Below are 27,751 nucleotides of genomic sequence, written 5' to 3'. Positions count from 1 at the left end.
CCACACCTTAGCTTTAGGTCGTATTTGGATTTCACGTGATATAAAGGAATATTTTAGAAGAGTTTTACTTAATACTCAGAAATATATTTGCCAGTATTGATAACGAGGAAAGGCCAACCAGTTTTTCTCTGTACGGAGTAAGGTATATGCTGTAATTAATACTTCAGAGCTTAAAGATATCGCATTTAGAAAAGAATAACTTTGGTAACTTATTCGTATTATAGTACGTTGTTTTTTCTTGGCACGGTTCTCACTTAAAGATGATTCTGTCTGCAACGTGTACTTGCCAAGCCACGGTTAAGTTGCGAGTTAAAATACACTGGGAAACACAGCAAAGCGCCACATCACTCACAAATCACTGTAATACACTTGTTCATGCATGGCAACTGAGCACTTCAAATACCCCCCAAATAGCAATGACCTCATTTGATGGGCTGGCTGAAAACTAACGTCACATACACGCAGTGCTGGACTGGCCACGTTGTCTACTTGGCAATCGCCAAGTCTCAAGATCCGAGGGATCACGAGGCGCAGGACCTTAGACTTTGGTCGAATTTGCGCGATCACAAAATGCTTTCTTGAGTCTTTCTACCAAAAAGATTACGGAAGAATAAGTTCGTCTTTCTGCAACAAGTCTTCTCGGGCCCCCTTTGCTCATATCAGGGGTGCAATGAAATGCGCAAACTTTTACTCCCTTAGCTGTTGACACAATAAAACCTTAATGAGCAAGCAACAAAGTTGGAAGTTGCGCAAAAAATGTTGAGCAACGTTGCCATCATTACCATAAGTATTTGACTAATAAAAACAGCCACCAAAACTCAAGTTCTGTTAGGAAACAAAAAATACAAAGTAATGGATGACAATAGCATTTTCAGTTATCGCTATTATATGTGTGCACGGGCATCGTTAGATAGAAAGACGGGGGAACATGTTCCAGTTAATAATTTTCTGTATTATGTCAACTGTAAGATTGCCTTTAAGAGTAAAACTGCAAGGAAATAGTTATTGGAAAACTGTAAGGAAAACAAACAAACAAACAAACTGTTATAAACAAACTTATATAAAATAAGCAAATATATATATATATATATAAATATTTCTAGAAGTTCCCTTTAAATATTGTGGACAGGCGTTCGACCAATCAGAGATAAGGTTTTATTTACATTTTCCAGTTTGGCCAACCACAAACGAGCATTTGTTTACGTATTTCAGGTGTGTCTAGGTGTAACTGTCCTTTCACCTTTCTATAATTGATCCTTATATTTGCATCTTAGTTACTGTTCTTAGGTGCTGTGAGAAAGATTTGTTATATATTATCGTATAAATTGTTACGAGAAAGAGTAGTCAGTGTGCTGGTTGCGGATATAAGACAATAATATAACAGTCAATGAGGAACGAGAATCACAACGAGCCAATCAGGATCGAGAATTAATAGCAAATTTTAATGAAGAGGGTAATGTAAACAAGAAACAATAAACTGCAGTTAACATATAAACTATGACAAGGCACGTATGATATTTTTAAAAAACTGCAGAAAATATTCTAAAACCCAACCAAGTGCACTGGCGGGAGGTATGCGAAGATAAAACAAACGTACTCTAATGAATGGCTATTCTTAAGAACTTCTGTTAAATATTTATTTACTTTCTGTGGATCATTTTATCATATTTTACCATTTTTAGAGCATAAATGCATGCGTATTTTCAAAGTTTTTGGGTCATAAATGTCCGAACTCTATGGGCTCCGAATAATAGTTTACTTTTAATCGTCTATGTTCCTTTTTTGCTTTATCTGTGATGTCATCATTTAAGAAGAGAGTGCTACACTTATTTTCTTGAAGATCAGTGAACCATTTGAAGGTTCAACAATTGATACTCTTTTCAATTCACATCATATGTCATTTAATTAAAATACATTCTTTTCTTTAGCAAATTATCTAGTTTTCAGTGCACTGTAATAATACAAACTATAAAAATAAATATAAATTACATTTGTGTGCCTCATATAATGGCACTAATACTGTTTATGGGGTTTTATTATAAATATACAATTAACTAGTAAAAGGTGATTGAATTAAAATGGAAACTATGACGGATTACTTATATCGGCGTTCCTTTGTTGCTCCTTGGCTTCACTATCGACTGATGAAAAAGCTGGGTTGTCATGTCCTAGTTTGTCCTTAATTTCCACTTTTGGTAAATCCTCTGCAGGTTGTTGTACATCTCTTGGATGATTCTTTTTCTACAAATAGAAAAATACATTTTATGCAATGATATTTTATATTTATTTTCCACTTTAACAGTTTCTTGTTTAGTCAATAATAGAGAATGGAGAATAGCGAATCATTTGTTTCCGTTGAGTTCCAACTAAATATGCTATACACAGAACTTACAATGGCAGTGTTTAGAGTTGGCCTATAAACTTATAATGAGATAAAGATAATTGTAGTTTTTATCTAAATTTGAGAAAAACGAGAGAGCCTTTAAAGAATAAACTTATCAGAGATAAGAACGACATGGAAAGTTATTTCATGAAAATAAATATAATGATACATGGGTCTATGCTTTATTTACCTAGCTTTCGTACAGTCCGCGTCCTAAAATGGTACTTTTGGAGCTTTGCACTTTTGTTTGTTGCCACAAGAAATGACGAAATCACTTGAATCATCCATTGATATATATATATATATATATATATATATATATATATATATATATATAACTACTTTAATTATACAATAGTAAGCAAAACAAAAGGTGTCATGTTCATCGCAAATTTTTAAAAATTAACGAACGTTTTCAAGGGACACAGTCCTCATTATCAGCTTCAATAAGTCAAAAAAAAAAAAAAAAAAAAAAAGATTAAAATCACATGCAAAAAACACATGTAGAAAGGTGAAGATAATACAAAGTAAGTGCACAACTTGATGTCAAAAACAATATGGCAAATGAAACGTCTTTCTTTCTTATAAAGTTTGAGAGGGGTTTCTTTTTCTTTTTTAAAACGTGAAGTTTACTTTTACTTCGAATTACCTTTCATCTCTTCACCTTTCTATATACTTTTTACAAGGATGTTATAAAATAGAGGATCTGCCCATATGTATCTTTATCCTATTAAATCAATGAAACCAAAAAGCAGCCGAGCATCGGCACTTCTGATTGGCTACCCTCCTTTACGCCATCGTCTGATTGGCTACTTTAGTTTCAGCCATGAATGTTGACTCAAAACATTGCGATCTTATTGGGCGGGGTGGGCGGAGTAGAGGTGACGAAACTGTGACGTATGGATTCAAGATTTTGTTGTAAGAGCAGATACTCTATTTTATAATATCCTTAGTTTTTTACTAGTTACTTTTTAACCTTTTTCTTACTTAATGAAGCTCATGATGAGGACCATGTTTCTTGAAAACATTCCTTAGTTTTAGTAATTATTCCAGTGAATATGAAGCATTTCCTTTTCCTCACTACTGTAACTACTATTATCACTGCTTCCAATCTGTACTTTTATGCTTTAATTACACTGAGACAGCAATTAGATGAGTTTAAAGAAATACATTTTGATTGGTATTGTAATACAATAATAGATTCTCAAACTGGAGAAGCCAATTGAAACTGGAAATGGTAGATCGGTTTCGATAAAAGGGTAATGGTGGAGATCGAACCTATTTATTGAGACTGAATCCAAATAAATAAATAAATAAATAGATAAATAAATAATTAAATAATAAAACACTTCTCGCAATCTTTTTATCATTTTCGCTCTATCAAGATCCACTGTTGAAAACGAAACACTCATGCTGACGAGATCACTCAAAGTTGCGTCAGATTCGTGTAGAAAACTGCCAGAAAACCACCAGGCAATATGACAATTTCAAAATATCGACAGAATCCTGCTGTTGCTCAGAAAGATGAATAGTGTTTTAATAATTTTAGTCTATATTACTTTAAAAAAAATTCAAAAGAGCTTATCATCAATGCATAGTCAGTTTCAATCATCGTCAGAATCGACGTCTTCAGCTTGAAAAATTGAGTAAAATTCATTTGTCATGCTAGCAATATTCTTAATATGTAAATAGACAAATCAAAATCAAGCAGCATTTTACTGTTCGTCTTAACCCTTCACAGAATCATTCAAATTTGAGTAATGTACCCATTCCAATCATAATGCATTCAGAACCACCAAAACACGAAGGAAATTCTCAAGAATTTTGCTCTGATACCCGTTGACGAAGAGACGGCTGAACAGCGTTGTTTCACAGGACTTCTCATACTTAAGCATAACAGTTTGAAAGTCAAAATATTCAATATTACGTTTTTCAACGTCCACATATTTTGCTTTCGGATATTCCTCTAATGGGTAGATGTAAAAATTTTAATTTTATATTGTTTATGTTGGGGATTTTGGACGTGTGTTGGGCAGAAAGTGCCTCAAATTGAAGCACATGCCGACTAGTGTAGTTATTTTGTCTGTGAAAACAGAGAGGGATTTATCAAATTCAAAAATATCTCTAGAAGATTGTGTTAATGTATTAAAAAGAAATTCTCTATTCTAATAGATGATCGTTGTTGAAACATAAATCAGTTATTTACAGAATATATAAAGGAAGAGAAGAATAATAGCCAAAACTGTGTTGTGAATTTTAATTTTAGTAGGCACTGCACGATTCGCATAAAAGGAAGAAACGAACAACTGACCTATACCAGAACGCACTGACTAAAATAGGTCATCTGACCTCATCTATTTGTACATATCTTAAAACTTCTTCGCCCAGACTCTTCCAAGTGCCTCAGAAAGAGGTGAAAAGACAAGTACGTTACCTCCTATCTTTCCTCTCTATTTGATAAAGCACAGCGAAAGCTCTTACAACATAATTTATTTTTTTACTTGTGACGTCATTTTCAACTAATTTTCGATGTTATATGTATGTATACCCAGGAATTAAATTGTAATGTTGTGTGTGTGTGGCGGGAAGGGTTTGACTACATGTTATTTTGACATAAGAGGGTAGCTTGAATCAGGTAGCCTTATCTCAGTAAATGACCTTAATGTTTATAAATTAAATATTAAATACTTATTGTATATATGCGGAGGGGAACGAAGGGGAACAAACAGAAATAAGCAACCAATACCAACTAAATTACATACATCTGCTAAGTGTACGGTAATATTAAAATTATTACCACAAAATACTTTTTTTCTTTAAATATATGTGCATTTTGGTGAGGAAACCGTGGCTATCTCTATAAAATTGATGCAGACGGCTTTCCCTCCTGAACTTAATTCGTGAGTATATTGACAAATCAAAACTATATTCATGAATAAATTAAATGTTTATTAAAAGCAAAGTTCGTGTTATTATTCAGTTCAAAAGCTTTTGTAATTGCGAATTCTGTCAAGGAATTTGAAGCTTAAAATATACGAAACGGTAATTAAGCCTGTTGTCCTGTATGGTTGCGAAACATAGCCGCTTACTCTGAACGAAGAACATAGACTGAAAGTATTTGAGAACAAGATTCTGAGAGAATATTCGGACCCAAGAGGAACGGGAATGGGGAATGGCGGTAACTTTGTAACGAGAAAGTGCATAATATATATCATTTACCAAACATTGTTAGGGTCCACTGGCGCAAATCCCGGGGCGATGAGGGGGACATATGCCCTCCAATCTTGGAACTGGGAGGACTGTCTCCCCGATAATCCGATTTGAAATGTGCTTTTGGGAAAAAATGTGATGATTTGTGTCCGATTACCACAAAGGAAAGTGAGATGAAATTGATGTTCCCCCAGAAAAGCCTCAAATCTGCCTGCCTCCCAATGTTGAAAGCAACTCTGCTCCCTGATCCTCCTGAGGATTGTTTTTCAACTTCACAAATATTTTGAGTATCGCTTAACTAAAAAAATAATAATAAAAAAAAAATTCTGACGTATCCCGCCCCCAATGTTGAAGACAGATTTGCGCCGCTGTTAGGGTCATCAAATCTAGGAGGCTCAGGTAGGCAGGTCATGTAGCCACGATGGAAGAAAGTAGGAACACTTTAAAAATCTTAACTGGAAGACTAATAGTAAAACATTCATTAGGAAGACCTAGACACAGATGGGAGTATAATATTAAGATGGATCTCGCAGAAATAGGAATACAAAGTAGAAACTGGATCTAGTTGGCTAAGAAGTCAGTAGAGAGCTTTCGCGAACACAGAATTAAACCTCCGGGTTCCATAGGTCATAGAGTTAGTTAGTTAGTATATAAGAAAATAATAAAAACATTATTACACAACACTGATAAAAAAGGGTATACTGTAAAAGCTTTCGCTATGTACTTCATCAGAGAGGAAGTGGAAACTGTAGGGAGAAAAGAAAGGAAAAAATAATTTTAAAAAACAGAGAAGCAACTGTAAAGCATCCAGAGGGATGCCATACTGGGATGTAGGGTTACATGATATTACTTTCATGCTGAATGACAATCTCGAAAACCCACAAACAATTTACCTATATAATGTTATTGTCTCTGTCTATCCTGACCAATACAAAATATTTATTGAAAATAACAGAATAAAGGGCACTGATAGACATCCACATGCTTCCTTTACATGCAAGGCTTTTCATAGGGAGCTTGGGGCAGTGGCGTACGCAATAGTATTTCGGGGTTTAACTTTCCCATCTTCCACTTGAGGAAGACGATATTGAAAAAATAAAAATTTACTATAAGATATATATACATAAATCACACTTCTGAAATATGAGATTGATTGCTTGAATCTTCCCCCTTCAAATTCTGCTTATGCGACTGGTCTGGATCAACAAATACTTTATTTACATCTACTTGAAGTTTTATTCTACCTTACACTCCTGTATAACGTTTCCAAGTATGAACACTCCCTTAATCAGTATTGGAAATATTTATACAATTCCTAAACAACAAGTATCTAGTCGAATCTTCATCTCCCTTGATGTGGACGCTACTTTTGAGAATGAACATCCCACAACTGAAGTACACATCAAATCTACCAACAGTAAACAATACTGTTACTTCAAAAGCCCCACCTTCATTACGTTAAATATTTCCTATCCTATTCCCTGGTCATTTAGGAAACCCGTAAATGTTTCACTTCATCATCCCTTGACAATATCTCAAGACTAATGCTATTGAAATTATTAGAATAGCTTTTCTGCTGTTATTCGAATATTGTAACAATAGTTTTCAAAGTTTGGACTATTGTTCGTTATTTGGATATTAGAATAATCCATAATTCGAATACTAAATTCATTACTCAAGAGATTATGGTCAGCACTCTACAACACGCTATAAACAATTCAATCATACAAACTCCTCCAGTCTAAAGTTTCCAGTCTAAAATGTTTTCTCAGCCTCTCAGTCATCAGTCTATACTCGCTACCTCTTCAAACTTGGGAAAAACTCTCCCGTCTCCCTTCTCTTCATAAAGAAAACAGTTTACCTATGCCTCCAACCTTAACATCCTTATTATGATAACTGGCTCCTTTAAACAACCTGCACCTCCACCGAAGGAATGTCAGTGTAAAACTGTCCTATATCAAAGGCGGACCTGCCTTGAATATGCATGTATGCGTGTGTCAAGGAAGATATTGGAATAGAGGCATTTTTTTTTATTTATTCTCGCTATAAAGAGGTGTGCACGTGTACGTCATATTTCTCTTTATGCTACTAAGTCCAACTTGGGATATCAACATTCAAGTTCCGGTATGTCAGAAAAACGCCTCGAACAATTCTTAGTGTTTTGCATAAGGTAGTCCTTTGACCTTGGAAAGTTTACATTTTCTCTATTTGCACTAAAGAATTGGGAGATTGAAGTGGGCGCAAAATATTACCGGCTGGAACACCTGGGGATAATAGCTAGTTTGTCATATTAATAAACTCAGAATAATTATTAGTCTAATATATTGACAGAAAAAATAGTCTTGTCGCCTCGTCTCGTTGAAATGATACGAAAAGGGATATTTTATTTATTGAGGAGGGGTACGCATCACATTTCTGTATCCGTCACTGTTCTATATTCATAGAACATATATATTCATATTCATTCTATATTCATAGATAGATAGATAGATCTGATTTCCACTAAACATGCTTTCTTTAAGGTTTTCTCATGAGGTCTGTTTCTTGGGATTGAAATCAGTCAGAGGAGAAGGGATGAATTCTTGTCCATTTTTTTTTTTTCAAATGAATATTTAATTGTGATTCCAATGCTAGATTTCTTGAAACTTAATCTTTCAAGTATAAAAAAATTACCGTTTATCTCTGTGTATTTATATAAAATTATGTTGTCTACTGTAAGTGATAAACACTTATTTATAGAAAACAATAACTTCCATAAATACAATACTCTACACATTAATAATTTACACGTTATTTTGCAAAATTCCTCCTTTTTTTAAGAAAAGGAAATAATTTATGCAAACTGTACGCGAATTTTCAGTAAGTTTCATGAGTTTCTAAAGCAAAATAAAATGTATTCTATCTTACGTAGCAATTTTATAACTTCTTAATGAATAAGTGGTATTAATCTGTGAGTTTTATGAAGACAACATGTAATTTTCTACTATATTAATTATGTTACGAGTGTATATGTGTATAAAAAGTCATTTTTATTAGAGTATTTCTGTAGTCGTAAGATTTTTGTTCAAAGCATTACTGTATATTATTATTAACTGTATGCGAACTGGCTAATAATCTCAATTGTATGGAAAATAGCATGCACGTGACTTGTTTCAGGCACCTTAATATGAAAATAACCGGGCATGCCTAATGAGTCTTTTATCCAAGAGTATTAAATTTTAACATGAATTATTTCAAGAGTTATTTATACGTGTGTTGTGTTGGTATTTGGGGATGTTTCTGTTCCGTTATACTTATATGGACTTTATTCGATTGAAATGACCAGCCAGCATGAGCAGAGAAGTAAGAACTCCGGATCTCAATCACTAAATTCAAAGACCAAGAAAGGCGGATCTGAGCAGGAGGAATTAGATATCGATATTAGTTAAGAATAAGGATAATCTATCTGTTATGTATCGTACGTGATTGATTATGCGGCTCTTTGCAATATATTTCTTCAACATTTTCTTTCTGTTCTTTATTTCGTCACAAAATACCAGTATTCTGATGTTATTTTTAAGTTTACAGCTTGCTATTGGGTTTTAAGGACATGGTATCTTTTTTTACGTTATCCAGATTAATTCTTACTTTAGTAAACAGCATATCTAATTTACTCACAGTATATTTGAAGACCCAGGTTCGATACTCAATGAAAGAACATGTGATTCTGATCCCACATTAAGCTGTAGGTTCAAGTCTTAAATAACATCGCTACTGAAAGGAACGCAACTCTGATCAAGCATCAATGAGTTGAGTTGATTTTAGTTTATCGTCCCTTCCAGCAGCGAGGCTATATGAGACGCGGACCTACTGATTAACGTGGAATCCGAACTACATGAGCTCCCGCCGGGAATCGAACCCGGGTCTCCCACGCCAAAGGCGCGTACGCTAACCGCTTAGCCACGGATGAGCTCGATCAAGCATCAAATATAGCATCCTTCACCCTTTGTTATTTTATTTTTCTCAAAGATTAGTCACGTTAACTACGGTCAATCTTAGGGACCCAGCCCTTTCTATATATTTAAAAAAATATGTTTTAGGAAAAAGAAAGAAAATTCCGTATTATTGATAGAATGAGGTTGTTTTGTTACTGTGATAAGTTTATCTAAAGAAATCTTCCTTTTAAAACTTCTGTCAAATTTCTGTCAACTTATAGTGTATTTATTTAAATTGCTAAATCGCATTCAACTTTTTTTTTTTTTTTTAATTAGTTTTCTCGGAATGCTTCTTCATTTCACTCGTATCTTAGAAAAATTCAACTTAATCCAAAACTGTATTTTCTTCAAATCAAATAATTAGGATTCGTTGATACTAAAACAAAATACATTTTTTTATATTTCAACTGATACGAGAGTTGTAATATTCTGTTCAGGTTTAGGTTTTAAATATTTATGGAGATCATCACCTTTGAGCTCTTTATCGTTAATTATCAATAAGACTGTCTGCCATGAAAAAAATAATTCAAGAAAGTTAATTAGTGATAATGTGGGTCCATCCAGACTTTGATGTCTGTGTGTTCACTTTATACATTTTCCTTCCATTTAATATGTTTCCACATCATATAATGATGTCTATGCTTATTTTTATACATTTTTCTTCTGTTTTTTGTGTTTCCACATCATATTGTAATCTCTGTGTTTGTTCTTTCTATATTTTTCTTCTGTTTGATGAGTTTACACATCATATTGTGATGTTTGTGTTTGTTCTTTATACATTTTCTTCTATTTGATGTGTTTACACATCATATCGTGATATTTGTGTTTGTTCTTTATTCATTTTTCTTCTGTTTGATGTGTTTACACATCATATCGTGATATTTGTGTTTGTTCTTTATTCATTTTTCTTTTGTTTGATGTGTTTACACATCATATCGTGATATTTGTGTTTGTTCTTTGTACATTTTTTTTTCTGTTTGAGTGTACGAATGTTGAATAGATGTTATGTGGACAATATATCCAACATACTAAAATTTGAGCAATACACCTGGAGAATAATAGTTCCACGAATAAATCACAGAGCCTCAAATTCAACGTATGACAATACTCTTGTTCCTTTTGTATCTACTTATAAGCAGCGGTGGTATGAGACGAAGGTTGTAAGCAAAATTTCTTTCTTAATAAATACGCTCCTACATTAAATTTAACGAATTTATTTTATTTATTTATTTATTGAGTTTGTCCACGAACTACCTCAAACTCCATATTATAGATTTCTATGCAATTTTTCTTTATACAAAATAATCCCGTAGGTAGCGACATCTATTAGTATCTGTCAAGCAAATGATAGTGCACGTAGCGACATCTGTTAGAGTGTTTGTTTACTATGAGAAATTAGCGTGTTGCAGTGAGACGTTTGCCGTTTGTCATTATGCTCTTTGACTACCAAAATTACAAATGTCTTAGGCAAAGTTGTATAACATTCCAGGATAGCGTAACGAACAGACTGGTACGTTTATCTTCTATAATTAGTATTTAAAGTTTTTTATGTAAATTTTATTTTATTCAGTATAAATACCACTCTTTTGAACTAATTTTGTATGTTTGATTATTTTTGTAGAGCGAATAATAAGAATTGTACTCGATCTATCGTAACTTTAATTAAGCTAATATAATATGACATTTATCAAACCATGAACATTGATAAAGTTTTGTGTTGCTTGTATGTGTGTATACAGCGTGCCTCACAAAAAAGCAGGAAATTTGAATTTTCTACAATAAGAGCGATTGTATGTGCAATAATGTGTGTTATGTGCAGTTGTATAGTTTTGTGCTGTTCCATTATGTATATTACGTATGTAATCCACACATTGATCATTGTTTCTTTTCAGGATGGCTCAACTAACGAATTTTCAACGCGAGGTGATAGTCCTTTTCAAGCAAGAGCATCCGACGTGGCGACTGAAGAAATGCAGGAACATTTTGCCACGGTTCTTCAGTGCAATAAGGAAAAATCAGTTTTCTACTGTTGTGTCAGTACTAAAGAGGAAAGAGTCACCTGCTGCAAAAGTGCGTAAGCGAAGATCTGGGATGACTTGTCAAATTGCGACGCCAACAAAACGGAAAGTGTTGGAGCTTGCTGTGACACCACAAAAACAAAACAGAAGACACAGTAGCCAGCGTGAAATTGCTCGTGAACTACACATATCTAAAGGTTCAGCGTTTCGCATTATTAAAGCATCCGCGTTGAAGTGCTACAGAAGAATAAAGTGCAATGTTCTTACTGAAGCACACCAGGTAGCTCGATAAGTGAAATTTGCGGCTCTGATACAACGTTTCCACGAACACGATAAGTGGAAATAAGTGTGGTTTTCTGATGAAGCATGTTTCCATGCTCCTCTAAACCGGCAAAATGAAGAATTTACCGTGCTGTTCAAGTGAAAACAAACTTTTCTGAGAAAGATCTAATGGTGGAATATGATAAGCAACAGCCATCAATCATGTGCTACGGTGCGGTCTTTTGGCATGGCAAAACAGAATTACGGTTCATTGAAGGTGACGCACCAGGTCAAGGACGTCTACCAAGAAACAATAGAAAGAAGAAAACAGTGAACCAGGTGGTGTATAGAGACGAGATGTGCACTCAGATGTTCCAAGACATTAACACAGTTATGGGTGATTACGAATGGACATGGCAACAAGACGGTGCAAAGGCCTATACAGCAATCGTTACTGTCACATGGATAAGAATTAATACTCCTGACTTCATCGAACCTAACGACTGGCCGTCTAAAAGTCCAGATCTCAACGTGATGGATTATTACATTTGGGGTATACTGCTACAGAAGGTTCAAGAACACAGGAGAGACATCACAAACATTGATGGTCTGAAAGCTGTACTGACAGACGCCTGAAACAACATCACACTTCAAACTATCCAAAATGCCACCGGAAATTAGTTACAACATCTACGCCGCTGTGTGGAAGCCAAAGGGAATCATTTTGAGCACTTGCATTGATAATGAACATTCAAGTGACAGTGTCAGTAAAATATAAATGAAAATATGTGTATCCACCTCATATTACAGAATCTACAATAAATTTCCTGCTTCTTGTAGGTCACCCTGTAGAATTAGTATTTTTAAATTCTGCTTTTATTACTGTAGTGACATGTTGTTTACACATAATAGTACATTTATTCCATTTTAGTAATTTATATTTGCTATTAAATTTGTAGGAATGAGATTTAGTATTTGAATCAACTTCTTGGAGCAAAATGTAATTAAAACTTCTGTGTAAGTTGCCTGGAAGCATCTATATATTAAAATGCTAGGTTTATATGTTTGTCTCCAATCCTTTCGACAATGAGATCTCGAAAACCACAAGTGCTAGAAACGTGCCGTTTTCAATGGTCGATTCCAAATTTTGTGTAGATTGTCCAGTTCTCATTCAAATTTTCAAAAACCGTGTCGTTATTGCTCTACTGAACATGTCCAGTTCTCATTCAAATTTTCAAAAACCTTGTCGTTATTGGAATATTCAACATTTTAGGTGTCGTTTTGAGCCGAGAAGAATAACATTGTTAAAGGCCGCAACTACGGTGTTAGGCAACCAGTAGAGAAGATACATGTGGCGGGTTGACGGACATTGCAAGCGCTTTGCTTAAATCTGAATGGGAAAACCTATTGCACGCTGGAAACTTCAAAGGCCTCAAGAGACGCAATGAAGCGTACTCGAACGAATATGGATTTATTATTATTATTATTATTATTATTATTATTATTATTATTATTATTATTATTATTATTATTATTAATAATAATAATAATAATAATAATAATAATAATAATAATAATAATAATAATAATATATTTCCACCTGATATTGTGTTATTTATACAAATTTTGCTACAAATTCACTCCAATATCTATACATAGCAATTCACTTCTTTTGTGAGTCTCCTATCCTTTACTTGTGTCAGCAAGGAGACATGCACAGTGGGAAGGAGATTCATGATCATAACAGAACGATGCGCTAAGTAGACAGCGCAGATTCAGCTAGTCCAACTTAAATAGATGAAAATTAAAGTTATATCATAGGTATGGTTACCCTCAGAATATTTTCTAACGAAAGATAAAGATTCTTTGCGGATATCCATACGTATGAATTTCCTTTCGTAATATCCCAATAACATTTTTGGTCAGAAGTTTCTAAGATGGCAACTTCCATAAGTACGATTCTCTCACTAAGAATCATGGAGCATAAAATATATCAACGAATATGTTAACAACGATATAAATAATTTTCTTCCGAATTTTTTTTGGAAGTAAAATATATACAGGTTGTTTCAAAACAACACCGGTAACATTTGGGAGGTTATTCCTGACACCAAGATAAGAAGAAAAGAATAGACCAAGCTGGGTGCACAAATGCTTCCTTTCGGAGTTATAGGATGCCGAAAATATGAAAAAATGAACTTTAAAGGTTCATAGCTCCAATATTATGGGACCTACCGTAGTCAGATCAAGACTTCACTTAGGAACTAGTATGTGTCCTATCCAAATATCCAAGTTTCACAATACTGCGGTACTTCAGCAACAATTTTTATGGAGATAGTTGGAAAGTACCTCAAATTATATGCCCGTAGCCAAACTCCCTCAATAAAAATTGCTTCGGGAGTACTTTAAGATTCTGAACATGTATTTTTGAAAAGTCCACGTATTAATTCCTAAATAAAGTCTTGACCCGACTACGATAGGTCTCAGTTTTGGAGCTATGGATCTTTAAAGTTCATTTTTTTTCATGTTTTCAGCAGCCTGTGACTCCGAAAGGAAGCATTTCTGCACCCAGCTTGGTCTATTGTTTTTGTCTTATCTTAGTGTCAGGAATCGCCTTCCAAATGTTGTCGGTGTTGTTTTGAAACATTCTGTATAACAAAGACGAAAGTAATGAATAGCTAATTAAAGACGAAGTAATTAGACTTTTAATGATTATTACTGTTTATTATACATTTTTTGGACGTACTGTGGGAATCAAATTTATATAAGGCTGACTTCATAAGTTGCTTTGTTTCTGAGAGACTTTGTATGAAGGGAACTTTGGCAAGTAGCTAAACGTCTATTCCAAATTTACAACATAAACATAATTGAAGTTTATTAAAGAGTGTTATTTAATGAAAACAAATAGTAACGGAGATTTGAACCATATCCTTCTATTTAAGGCTTGACTGTCCTAGCGCTGAAACAATGCTTCTTCTTTCGAATAAACTCGATTCCACACCGTGTCTGATAAATCATTGTGATTTATTTTATTTATAAGACTATTTTGCCAAATTAGTATATTTAGACAGAACAACATTTGACGTTTTGTTTCATATCGTTTCTTTTGTTTCTTTGCAGTTTGAGTTGAAATGTCGGCTGTGTTACTCGTGGAAGAGAGAGCCGGAATAGCAGCTCAATATGAGGTCTGGGATCTTTTGTTCGGTTGAAAGGTGGTGGAGGTCCGAACGAGGAATCCATGCAATACTGGATGCGAAAACAATTTAAAAGACGAGCAAAAGTTAATTGCAACGGCTAGTATCGCTGTTGCAAGGAGGTCGGAAAGACTATTCACTTCGAAAACACCAGAGTTAATATGTTCGTGAGAAGCAAAAAGAAATCAATGCGTCAAGGAACTTGTGAAAGTTGTCTCACGTGCTATGCGCTTGATACCATTTTGAAGAAGATTCTCTTTTTAAGCCGTCGAAACTACATTACGTACAATAATTGTTTTATGGTGACTGTGACAGGCGTGTAGCATTTGCAAAAAATATTTTTGGGTTGGTATGGTGACTTGGCTGAAATGTTTGACAACACTTTTGTGAAGTGATGAGGAAGTGTTTCATTTGATGGATTTGTGTACGGATACAACAGTCATTTTTAGGCACATGATAATCCGGACATACGTGTCGAAAAAACACAGGGACATCCGAAAGTAATGGTGGTGTGATTTGACGCCATCTATAGTTGTTGGTCCTTTCTTTATACGGAACACAATGAGTGGTGAAATAAATCTGGATGTGCTCAGAACTCGTGTGTGGCTCATAATTGCAAAGGAGAACAAACCACAGTTTCTTTTTACGTACAATAATGCGTAGGTACATCATGATAACGAGGTCCGTGAAAGGCTCCATGATAAGTTTCAAGGTTGTTGTATTAGAAAACTTTTAGTTTAACGTCCCACGATTATCCTCTTTAGGCTAACAGAGACGGATGATTAAGACAAGTATAAATTATGATGGAAGAATCGGTGAAATGATCATGTACAAGGAAACAAAAATACCCCGAGAAAACCTATGGACACGAATGCACATGAAAGGCTGGTCTGCAGCTCAGATTTAAGGGTGCAGACTACTACATATTTTTCAAAAGCTAACAATTTATCTTTTACCAGTTTTTCATACGTGAAAATAGATAATGAAATGTAACTTACCTCAGTAATAGATAATGTTATTCTACACCCGAAAATACGAATCGGAAGAATTTTCAATGTTGCCAACTATAGAAATTACAGTGTGACCAGAATTTGAATTACCCAAAAATCTATATTATGGCAGCGACTAGAAAAATGAACTCAACGGTAATGGATGACTTATCATGCTGTCTGTGTTCCTTGTTAATTACTTTTAAAATAATATTTGTATTTTAATTGTACTGTTTGTTAAAAATTATTTATTTTGCACTATTTATTACAAAATAAATACAAATATTATTTAAAAAGTAGTTAACAAGGAACACAGACAGCATGATAAGTTATCAATTGCCGTTGAGTTAAATTTTCTAATCGCTGCCATAACCTAAATTTTTGGGTAATTCAAATTCTGGTCATACTGTAATTTCTATGGATGGCAACATTAAAAATTCTTCCGATTCATGTTTTCGGGTGCAGAATAACATTATCTATTACTGAAGTGAGATAAATTTCATTATCTATTTTCACTTACGAAAAATTGGCAAAAGATAAATTGTTAGCTTTTGAAAAATATTTAGTAGTCTACCCCCTTAATGCCCTGTGATTTTTATTTTCCTCCGTGGTGGGCTAAAGATGAGGTTTAGAAGAGAAAGTCATGCAATTTGGGTGAATTGAAAGTAATAATAGCTAACACGATCAACAATATTTTATATTATTTTAGTGTTATATATATAGTTATAATGTTATATATAAGATTTCGTGTGCTAGTGCTATTCGCATCAACTTGAGTGAATAACAATAAATTGGATTGTTTGAGGCAAGCGTATAAGTTTCATTTTCCATGTTGATACTTTCCATGACAGTTATAGAGTCATGCATACATTATGTTAATGATTTAAGTAAATATCTCAAGAGAATTATACTGGTTCATAGCCTCTCTGTGAGACTGTTATTTTAGTTTCGATCTTTACTCCTGCCCACGAATAAAAACGAACCTACAACCACGCATTTAGATTTAGCAGTTAATTTAAGCCAGCAGAGGGATTTGACCTTAGGACCGACGTTTATAGCTTTTTCTCCATCGGAGGTTGATTATAGACCATTCTGATCATATTTTCCATTCAGCTAGTTTATATGCTTCCAGACAACTGATGAATACGTTACCGTAATGGAGTTAAATTACATTCTTCATCCAAGATGTTAAAAAATCTACTGTTATCCACTTTTTTCTAATTGAAGACTCACTGTAGGAAACAATGTAAGTGCCAAACACAATAGTTACTGTAACAGTAGAGACTAAAGATAGAAAATTGTGCCCAAGCGCCAAAAAAATAGAAAATAATATTGCTTAGAAATACAATTTGGCATATAACCAAGAATGAAAACCTAACTAAGGCACAAACGTATTTAAAAAACTAAAGTAAATGAAACAATTTCAAGATGGCACTTACATTGTTTTCTACAGTGAGTCTTGAATTTTGTAGGAAACCATATTTTTAAGTTACTTAAAATGAAATTAAATATATTATTCTTTGTAAACAATAATAGCATGGAACCAGAATTTAAAGATATAAATTTTACACCATGTGCGAAAAAATCAATATATATATGTTGTAAATTTAAGGTTATTCATGTAAGACGGGGATAGCAAACAACGAATCCGCGTCCCGCATACAGCCTGCGAGGTCTTCTCGTGCGGCCCTCGAGAAGATAATTATTTACATTTTTTAAATATTTTATTACGTACACAAAACTGTTTTTAAAAAATTAAAATGTAACAACTTGAGCTAAAACACAAGTGAGTGTATGTTTTAGACGCGGAAACCAAAAATAAATTTAAGGTTAAGATTAATTAGATTAGTGTTTTATCTCGTTTATTTGGGTATGTTAAGTATCTAAAAAATTTAAGCGTACCATTTTTGTTCACGCTGTAGTCTGAAAAATGATTGGCTGTGAATATTTTTGAACGTCAACACTACTGAGGGCAGATATATGTTTTTACTTGTGATTTTAATTTTTTTTTTTTTTTTTTTTTGTTTCTTACATATGTTTTTATGTTTGAGATATTATCCAAAATATTTCCACCAAACCTTGAGAATGTAAGGATATTTATTGAGCAAAAGGAACTTCTCAGACTCGTTGAAGGGATTTTGTCGTTAAGAACCTGGTAACTCTGAGTCTGTGTATGAGACTGGTTCATTACATCAGAATACTTCAGAATTGCAAAGTGTTTCCTCAAGAATTCCATTATTTCGATTTTTCTTTTTTAAGTCAGTGCCATTTCAGTATGAGTAAGAAAAGCAAGATTAGTGGTGAAACCTGAAAATTTCAAGATAAGAGGGAAAGTAAATTTAAAGTATCATATGAAGTTGCGGCCCTCGCCACGTAGAAACTTCTATAATGCGGCCCCTTAGTTCAAAAAAGTTAGCTATCACTGATGTACGATATATTATTATATACAGTAAAAGAGACTCGCTCATGAGCGCCCAGTTCATATTACGATAGTTGGAAACGTGACGGAAAAGTCCACTTGTCACTAAAGCAAAGATTAAGAAAGACTTTTGTTTAAATATGTATCCTTAAGGAGATTCAAACTTTTTTGCCAAGAATAGAGTATCTGACCAATCTCTGAGGTTAGGGAAATGAAAATTGTTATATAAACTGCTCATTAAAACTAACTGATTCAGCGTTTTCGAAAATGCATTCTTAATGGGAGAAAATTTTTATAATATTTAAATTTTTCATTCTTTATCATGCAGGAAGTGCTTAATGTGAGGATTCATTTAAGTAGATGAGAAATTCGGTATTTACACTGTTAATTAGAAATAAAGGAAAATTTATTTCTGTTTTCCCCTTTTAATGGAGAAAAGGGGGACTATTTTTACAATATTCGCATTTGCGGCTTTATATTCATTAAACTTTCTTCTTGTACGCAGAACAGGGTACTTCTGCTAGTTCCTTATTTTAGAATCCGAACTTTTTTTCTTCTTTCCTTTTCGTTCAATGTATCCTTGTACGATAACGGATAAAAGTGATTTAGGTTACGGAATGCGGAGCTTTACAATAGTCATGGTCACCAGACATCATACACAAATCAACGAGACGTGTAAGATGGGTGGCACACGTCGTGAGTATGGAGAATACACTGGGCGTCATAGAGTTGTAGTAAAGAAAAGGCTGAACGACGGAATTCTTGGAAGACCAAAAATTGGGAGGATAATATAGAACAAGACTTCAGAGTGGAGATAATAATCGAAACTAACTTGACTCAGCAGAACATAATAGAGAGGTTTTACGTTTATGATGATGATCCTTTACGTTCCTTATGTCATAAAGTTAGCATGGTAATTATTAACAGAAAGCAAATGTTACAGTACTTGCAGAAAAGTAAGTTTTATACTAACAAATCTTACCTAGAACCCACTAAAACACAGCCAAGTCGTAAAACACTGTATAGAAGGAGGGGGTTATAATTTATTTTAGGTAATATATATGTTCTAATTAAATATAGTCGTAATCAGAATGGATTGATTTAAATCAGTCTGATTTAAATCACGATTTAAATCAAGATTTAAATCACTTGATTTATTAAATAAAAATCGTTGATTTAAATCAAATTCCGAAATAATTTAAAGTGAAAATAAGTAAAGTCCCGTTTCTGTTCTGTTATTTCGAATATGGAAGATGATAATCATAATACAATGAGACTCAAATGTACGGTATGTACAGCATAGTATGAAAACAAGTGTCATGCAGAGGATGATTAGGGAAAATCCCGTTTTGAACAGTAACAGGACAATCCTGTTTTCCTCTCCGTAACATAGGGTTTATATTGTAAATCGTTAACTATTCCAACGGGGAAATCACCATCGACATTTAAGACGAAGATTCTTTTGTGTGCGCGTCTATATATTTGTTCCCAGATAATAGGGCGTATTTAGGAATGTCCTATCCCCTCTCCGATTTTTTTTTTTTTTTTTTTTTTTTTAAGATTTTATAACTTTAGGCAAAATTTATGTATTTCATGCCGCAAGCTAGTTACAATTTCCTTAGAAAATATGCCCCTGCCAAATATCAGTAACTTTTGTGGAAAAAATAGTGTCACTTTGATAAGCGTTGCTGTACTTTTTCCTTAACGCTTAACCTTTTAAATTATATCACCTATTTTTAGGTGATAGGATGAAATCTTCATCATTCAATTAAAAAAATTTAACAATAAAGTTTATTACTTAGTTTTCTCAGGACTGAAGGCATTGTAGAGCATATGCTTTCACGTCTCTCTGCGTTGAGACATAGGATGTGCTGACGTCATAAATTTAAAAAAGATATTTTTGTTGTGCCTATTTTTATTATTTTTTGGCGGGCCTACATTTTGCTTTCAGAAGACTGAAATTCTGCGCACTCGTTCAGTGCACCCTTAGTATTTTTCAGATGATTTCAGATCTCTGCGTGAAACCAGAGGGGTCTAGAGGGGCAAAAATGAAAAAAAAAAAAATGGATATTTTTGACAAAAAATAGCTTTCATCGCGATTTACCCGCCTAAGATGGAGACATATGAATGGTACCATCTGAAAGGCTGTTCTATTCTGAAGAGAATGAAGTACGAACTATGATTTTAGAATAACTAGGGATGTCTCAGGAAACTGTTACCTGAGATCCTGTTTTATACGGGAATCTGGGGTATTTGGGGATATTATTTTTCGCGGGCTTACTTTTGCATCTAGAAGTTTGAAATTTTGGACACTCATTCACTGCACCCCTTAGTATTTTTCAGATTTGTTTCAGATCTTTGCCTTTAAACAGAGGCGGTACAGAGGGATAAAAATTAAAAAAGTGGATATTTCTTAATAGAAAATCCCTTTTTTCGTGATTTTCCAGCCCCAGATAGCCTATACAATGGAGACATTTGAATGGTAGCGTTTGAAACTCTATTTTATTCTGAAGAGAATAATGTACAAATCATGATTCTAGGATAAATAGGGATGTCTGAGGAAATTTATTACATCCTTATATCTATTACATCCCTATATTTATAACATCCCTATATTTATTACATCCCTATTTTATATTACATCCGGATCATCTGGGGTATTGTGGGGATGTTCTTAGTTCATTGTTAAATATTTTTTCCGCCCTTACTATTCAAGATAGAAGCTTGAAATTTTGTACACACATTTAGTATACCCTTAGTATTTCCCAGTTGATTTTGAGATCTGTGCGTTAACACAGGGGAATCCAGAAGTGATCAAAATTAAAAAAAAAAAAAAATCAAAAAATCCCGACTTCTCTCAAAATTTTTCGCTTCAGGAACATGATAGAGAAAATGTGAATGTTACCGTTTTAAAGGCTGTTCTATTCTGAAGAGAATGAGGTATGAACCATGATCCCAGGATAAATAGGGATGATGCTTGACTGAAAGTCTATAATTTACCAAAAAAAAAAAAGCCATAATTTAAAATTGTTAAGAAACATTGTTTGGGATTGATATAGGTTAACGATTGGTGATTAATTCAAAATTCAACTCCAATACTTTGTTAAATGGCATAATTGGCATTTAACACTAATTCGTAATGCTTTTTCTTCAGTTCGCGATGTGTATTATATGAGGAGAAAGATTTGATTTAAATCAAAAAAATCGATTTAAATAAAAAAATTCATAAAAAATGATTTTTTTTAAAAAAAAAATCATGATTTTTTCCACTCTGGTCGTGATATATAGTGTTGGATACTGTCACGAGTATGCAAGTTTCTGATTTTTATCTTATTTTTGTCATTCCTTAGGATAGTCGTCTACATTCAAATTATATAGGGTGTTTCAAAACAACATTGACAACGTTTGGGAGGTGATTAAAGAGACCAAGATAAGACGAAAAGTATAGGCTAACCTGGGTGCACAAATGCTTCCTTTCGGAGTTATAGGTTGCCTAAAAGATGAAAAAATGAACTTTAAAGGTCCATAGCTCCAAAACTATGGGACCTATCGTAGTCGGATGAAGACTTCACTTAGGAACTAGTATGTACCCTATCCAAACATCCATGTTTTAGAATCCTGCGGTACTTTGGCAACAATTTTTATAGAGGAAGTTGCTGAGTACTTCAAATTATATGCCCATAGCCAAACTGCTTCTATAAAAAATGTTGCGTGAGTACCTTAGAATTCTGAAACATCTGTTTTTGAATAGCACACATATTAGTTCCTACGTGAAGTCTTGATCCGACTACGGTAGGCCCCTATGTGTGAGTTATGCATCTTTAAAATTCATTTTTTTTTTTATGTTTTCGGCAACCTATAACTCCGAAAGGAAGTTTTTGTGCACGCACGTCTGTCTATATTTTTTTTTGTCTTATTTTAGTGTCAGGAATCATTCTCAAACGTTGTCGGTCTTATTTTGAAACACCCTGTGTATCTAATGGTTTGCTCCTCTTATATACTGATAATATCTCTCGAATTACTATTATTGTTCATATTATATCCAATAATACAAGCATATACGAAGTAAAATTTATGTCACTGGTTGACACTTCTGAAAAGTTACCTTTTCATTCCAAGGAATTACAGAATTAAGAAAACAACATTCAGTCTTATGAACTGTATCAAATTTCCTTATAACTGATTCAATATTTTCGAAAATAGCGCTCTTAAACAGAGGAAGTTTCTACAATATTAATTATTTTACTCTGTGACTTGCAAGAAAGAAGAAAACCGAGAATAGCAGAAAAGAAAGTTTAGCTCTAGAGATTCTAGGGATCTACCCAATCAAATTCTTTCGAAGTGATACATATTTCAGAGAAACTGAATATTTCCTATGTGACGTCACCAATTCTGCAGAGAATAAGTAATAGAGTTCAGTTTGATGCATAAATACTTCGTAAGTTCTAGACTATTACGTTATCGTCTCGTAACGGAAGGTCTTGGTTTGGGAACTTGGGTGCAGCCATGACGATTAGGTTTACTTTTTTTTCAGCACTTGTTAATGACTACACAAACGGTACGGTAGAAATATAGACTGACCAACTTGCTTGTGATAATTCCTAACCTCGTACTCCTTGAATTTGTTAGTAAATAAATTCTAACTTAATATTGATACACTATTATTATTTTCACATGTGCGTGAAAGATGGAAAGTGATATTGTCCTTGCTAACTTGATGAAAAAAATCGTAATATAAAGAAAAATAATGTTTCAAATGATTGTGTCATTTTCTGATGTTAAGGAGAGAAATAACTAAATTTATGGCTTACAGAAATGTCATGACTCAATTGAGGTTTGGGGGTGGCTCAGTGGTAGAGCGCTTGTCTTTTCTGTGTGGAGTTGTTGGTTCAATCCCCGGCCTAGTAAGTTTGTGGTGAACAACATCGTTTTCTCGGGATACTTCCATTTCCTCTCACATTATCATTTCACTGACTCTTCCATCGTCATTCACTTGTCTTCCGTCTCTCTTAGCTTAAAGAGCTTAAACGTGGGACGTTAAACTGAGAATTTTATTTCATTTTCTTTTCTCAATTTATATTTTTAAAAACGTTGTTGTTTTATTAAACATTACAATTCTTTCCATTAGCTTCTACCTTAATGAAGCGTGTTCATGCTTTCTTTTTTTCTTTTCTTTTCTTTATTTTTCTCTATCTACTTTTTTGGAGTTTAATATAACGTTCTTCTTCTATTTGCCTTTCCAAAAGACTTGTGCTTCTCCTCACCTCCGATAGTTTATGACATTTATACAGGGTGGTAGGTAACTCCACCGAAAAACTTTACGAGATGAGAGAAAAAAGTTCTAATAAACCTGGGTCGAAAAACGCCTCCTTTCAGAGTTATGAACTACCGAAAATTCGAAATATCACGTTTCAAAACGCCCTGGCCTAGAAACTATAGAGCCTATCCCAAGTGGTTTAAGGAATTACCCAGGAACTGGTATACGCCCTATCTAAATATCCATGTTTCAGAATTCACCGATACCAGTGAAATGAACGCATCATTAGTACTTAAAGGAGTATCCCTATATTTCAAGTTCCTTTTTACAGTTCCTTTCACCGATAAGAGAGGATGGTAAAACATTGATATTTAGATAGAGCACATACTAGTTCGTGTGTAATTCCTTAAAGCGCTTGGGATAAATCCTATACTTTCTAAGTTAGGGAGTTTTGAAAAATGATTTTTCGAATTTTCAATGGATCATAACTCTGAAAGGAGGCATTCTTCGGCCCATGTTTATTAGAACTTTTTTCTTTCATTTCGTATAAGGAATTGCCTCCCAAAGTTCTTCGGTGGAGCTACCTACCACCCTGTATATTTTCTCAAATGGTAATAAGAATTAGTTCTTTCTCTTTCATCGTTATGGTCAATTGTGTTAATTTAGCTCTCATTGTTACTCTGGTTTTATTGGATTGAAAAGTAACGTCTCGTGAAGGTGATTTATTTATTTATTTATTTATTTATTGAACACACTCCCAGATACAGGATAACTTTGCCATTTTACACAGGGAAATGTGGACAAACAGAATAGAACAAAATAAAACCGGTGTCAACAAATAGTGCAAAAGTAATATTATTTCGCCAAAACTGATTTAATTGCTCTTTCAAACATCGGGTAGCTCGAAGAAATGTCCACATCTGTTGTTAAATGATTATAACAGTTCAGTATTCTCTAAAAAGGTGACCTCTGTATAATCGCCAACCTACGGCGAGTAAAATGCAATAGGTGGGTATTTCGGGTTATGCAGGGACACGTAAGGATAGTTCCTGATGTAATGTTTCCAATCTTAAATTTTCATTAACTATTTTATGAAGAAATTTCAGGTCAGTTATTTCTGGTACTCCCGGAGTTTGGATATTAAGATATTACAAGAGCTCCTTCTTATGTAATATTTGAAGTGCGGGAACACGAAAATGTGATATAGAAATAAAGAAGTTGAGAATGGAATAAAGTCTAGAGAGATGTGTAGGTGCTGTCATGGCCCATATGGGAGAGCAGTATTCGATCTTGGGCGCTATTGAAGTTTTATAAATAGTTGCTAATGACAAAAGAGTGCGTAGTTCAATAAATCGACAAAGAAGTCCCAACATGCGCATTGAATTCTTAAGTACTGAGGAGATGTGATCAGAGAATGTGAGTTTAGAATCAAAGATGACACCAAAATCATTATGAGTAGCCGAATGTGTTATGGGGGAATCATTGAAATGATGTGTGGGGGAACGGGAGGCTTTTTCAGAATAATGGTAATACAGTCACATTTCTTGCTGTTAAGTTTCAAGTAAGAAGAGAGTAAGCAATGCTTCAAACTACATGAAAAACTTTTAACATGTAAACAATAAAATAAAAAATGGCCTTCTCGCTGATCTAGTGCCTCGTGCGTGTCTCGTTGGCGCACGATATCCTGGATTCGATTCCCTGGAAAGATCATTGAGTGCACTACAAGAGTTCAGATTCCACTTTAAACTCCTATACAGTCTCACTGATCACAAAGGACTAAATATAAATCAATCAATCAAATGTTTTCTACAAAATGTTAGAATAGAGGCATAATACAATGCCTACTTCAAAGAAGTGGAGGCTTTTGAGGGAAGGCACTTTGATTAAAATTACAATCTTTTTGCCACCCTCAAGAGCCACTACGCTGCTTCAAGTCTGGAAATACTTTGAATAAATAGTTCTGAAACTTAAAAAAAAAACCTCCTTCAAAATTTTGAATAAAACTATATAATGTATTAATTGTGTCTACTTACCTCTATATATAGAAAAAGTTGCTCGTTATATTGTTATAAATAAAGAAAATATTTTCTCTTTTGTTTCTGTAATTCACTCTCAAAAATTGCTGAGCTTTTTTTTATTAAAAAAGTAAACAATTATTGCTGTATATTCTTTTTAGTTCTACCATAATCTTTTCCTTCCATTAAGAATTATTCAAAGTAAAAATCGCGCCAATTATTTTTTCAAAGTATCTATAAATTAGAAGCTAACATAAAAATTTGAAAAAAAAAAAAAAAAAAATAGCGTTCAGAACGTCAGAAAGACTATGATATAAAGAGTAAAATTTGAATATATTATTTTCAGCGAAGACATGCGACTATATTATATGTTTATGTGAGATCAGGGTGTCTACTGAGTTTCATTTTCATAATTCCAGTATATTTTGTATAACTAGATTGATTTTTTAAAGTTCTTTAGGAATAATCACACTCCTGATGATTTCAGGTTTGTAATTATTTTACTATCAAAATAATATTTTACTTTTAATAAATTTAGTTAATCTTGATTTTTTTAATACAATGATTTTTTAACATTTTTTAAAGACCTCCCAACTTTCCTCACAGTCCTTCACTCCACCCATTGCTTCAAATATCTAATTACAAAATGTATACAACTCTTGCTTTGGAAAAATTTACTATCTCAATGGATACAAAATTGTTTCTAAGACTATTAAAACAATTATATAAAAGTATTGTTGACAAATTACCAGTTTCATGATTTTTCCAGTATGTGGATCAAAATTCCAGTATATTTCCAGTATTTGCAGTATCAGTAGATACTCTGAAGATCTCTGTTAGTTGAAAATACTGTATAATGTGCGAAGTTCTTACCACTGTTTTTCATAGCACTTCTTATGCTGTAGGCCTCTACGTCTTCCAAATCTTAAAATTATCTTTTGTTTATATTTACCTTGAAAATGCAAAATGATGCGATTTTTACTCTGAATGGCCCTTAACATAACTTCACAAATAGCTTGTGCCAAAAGTTTTCAGCAATATTTTGTAGATGTAGATTTATGAAATGTACTAAGAAATGCTTTCAAATAATTTCTTTCTCAGAAAGAAACATACACACTCGCCATCAGAAAGAAACAGAGCTCAAAGATAGAAGAATTGATTAATTCAGTCAACAAAAACACATTGGAGTTAATTAATTTGTTAGAAGCAGTTAAAATTAATGAAAAAGCCAAGCAACAAGCATAAGAGAAAAGCAAATATTTACAATTTACGCATTCATTCCCACATAGATTGAAAGCACAGAAAAAAAAAATATGATTTAGATACACATATACGATTCACAGATACAAAAAAAAAGCACAGATCTGGTTCATATATCTGTACCATAGATAATAATAGTATCCTCCGAAACTTTCAAAAATCGTGAAACATTCTTGCGCTTTGTAGTAGAAGGTGGTACAGTACTTATTCCGTAGTTCTTACCTGAAATTTTGTAAGCTTCTTGCTAAAGATTGAAAATAGCTTCCGGACACTTTCAATGGCACAAAAGCAGTGTTTATCTGCTTTCTTTCTACACTCAAGTCAGTGAAAAATGAAACTTTTGACATGTCTCAAAGCGTGAGTCTTCTTTTGTGAAATACGGAGAGAACATTTTCATCTGACAGAAGTATTTGATTTCAATTAGCGCAGAACTTACAAAATCCAAATGTGAACATCAGGTATTCCACACTTTATGACTCTTGATAGTGTGTATTTTCTTCTTGACTTGATGGAAGATATTAAAAAACTTTCACCTGCTCTGTTTGATTCAGCACTAATAATGTATTCAATAAAGTGTTCATGCATATTTTGCAGTATTTCCGTCTCAAGACGAATAGTCTTTGATTTTCCACTTAATATAAATAAACTCTTCACTGGTAGTAGAAGGTTATAGTTGAAATAAAAACACTTTTCATTTCAATATTGTCAAGTACTCTTTCGTTCAAAACAAACTGATTAAAAATGCCATTTATTTACAAATAATTTTAAATG

General features: G+C 33.5%; 1 protein-coding gene across 1 annotated transcript in view; it reads right to left on the bottom strand.

The window, feature by feature from the left end:
• Nucleotides 1–160: 160 nt before the first annotated feature.
• LOC145671800 (sodium-coupled monocarboxylate transporter 1-like) overlaps nt 161–27,751 on the bottom strand; it is a 136,008-nt gene continuing 108,417 nt past the window's right edge. The window contains exon 14 of the mRNA XM_081741031.1: nt 161–2,241. Coding sequence (XP_081597157.1) covers nt 2,086–2,241 — 156 coding nt within the window. The 3' untranslated portion in view covers nt 161–2,085. The remainder of the gene's footprint in view (nt 2,242–27,751) is intronic.

The sequence above is a fragment of the Thermobia domestica genome, chromosome 15 (assembly GCF_964235325.1).
Source record: "Thermobia domestica chromosome 15, izTheDome1.hap1.1, whole genome shotgun sequence".
Classification (NCBI taxonomy): domain Eukaryota; kingdom Metazoa; phylum Arthropoda; class Insecta; order Zygentoma; family Lepismatidae; genus Thermobia; species Thermobia domestica.
The sequence above is the reverse complement of the archived record's forward strand: the minus strand, read 5'-3'. Positions and strand labels throughout refer to the sequence as shown.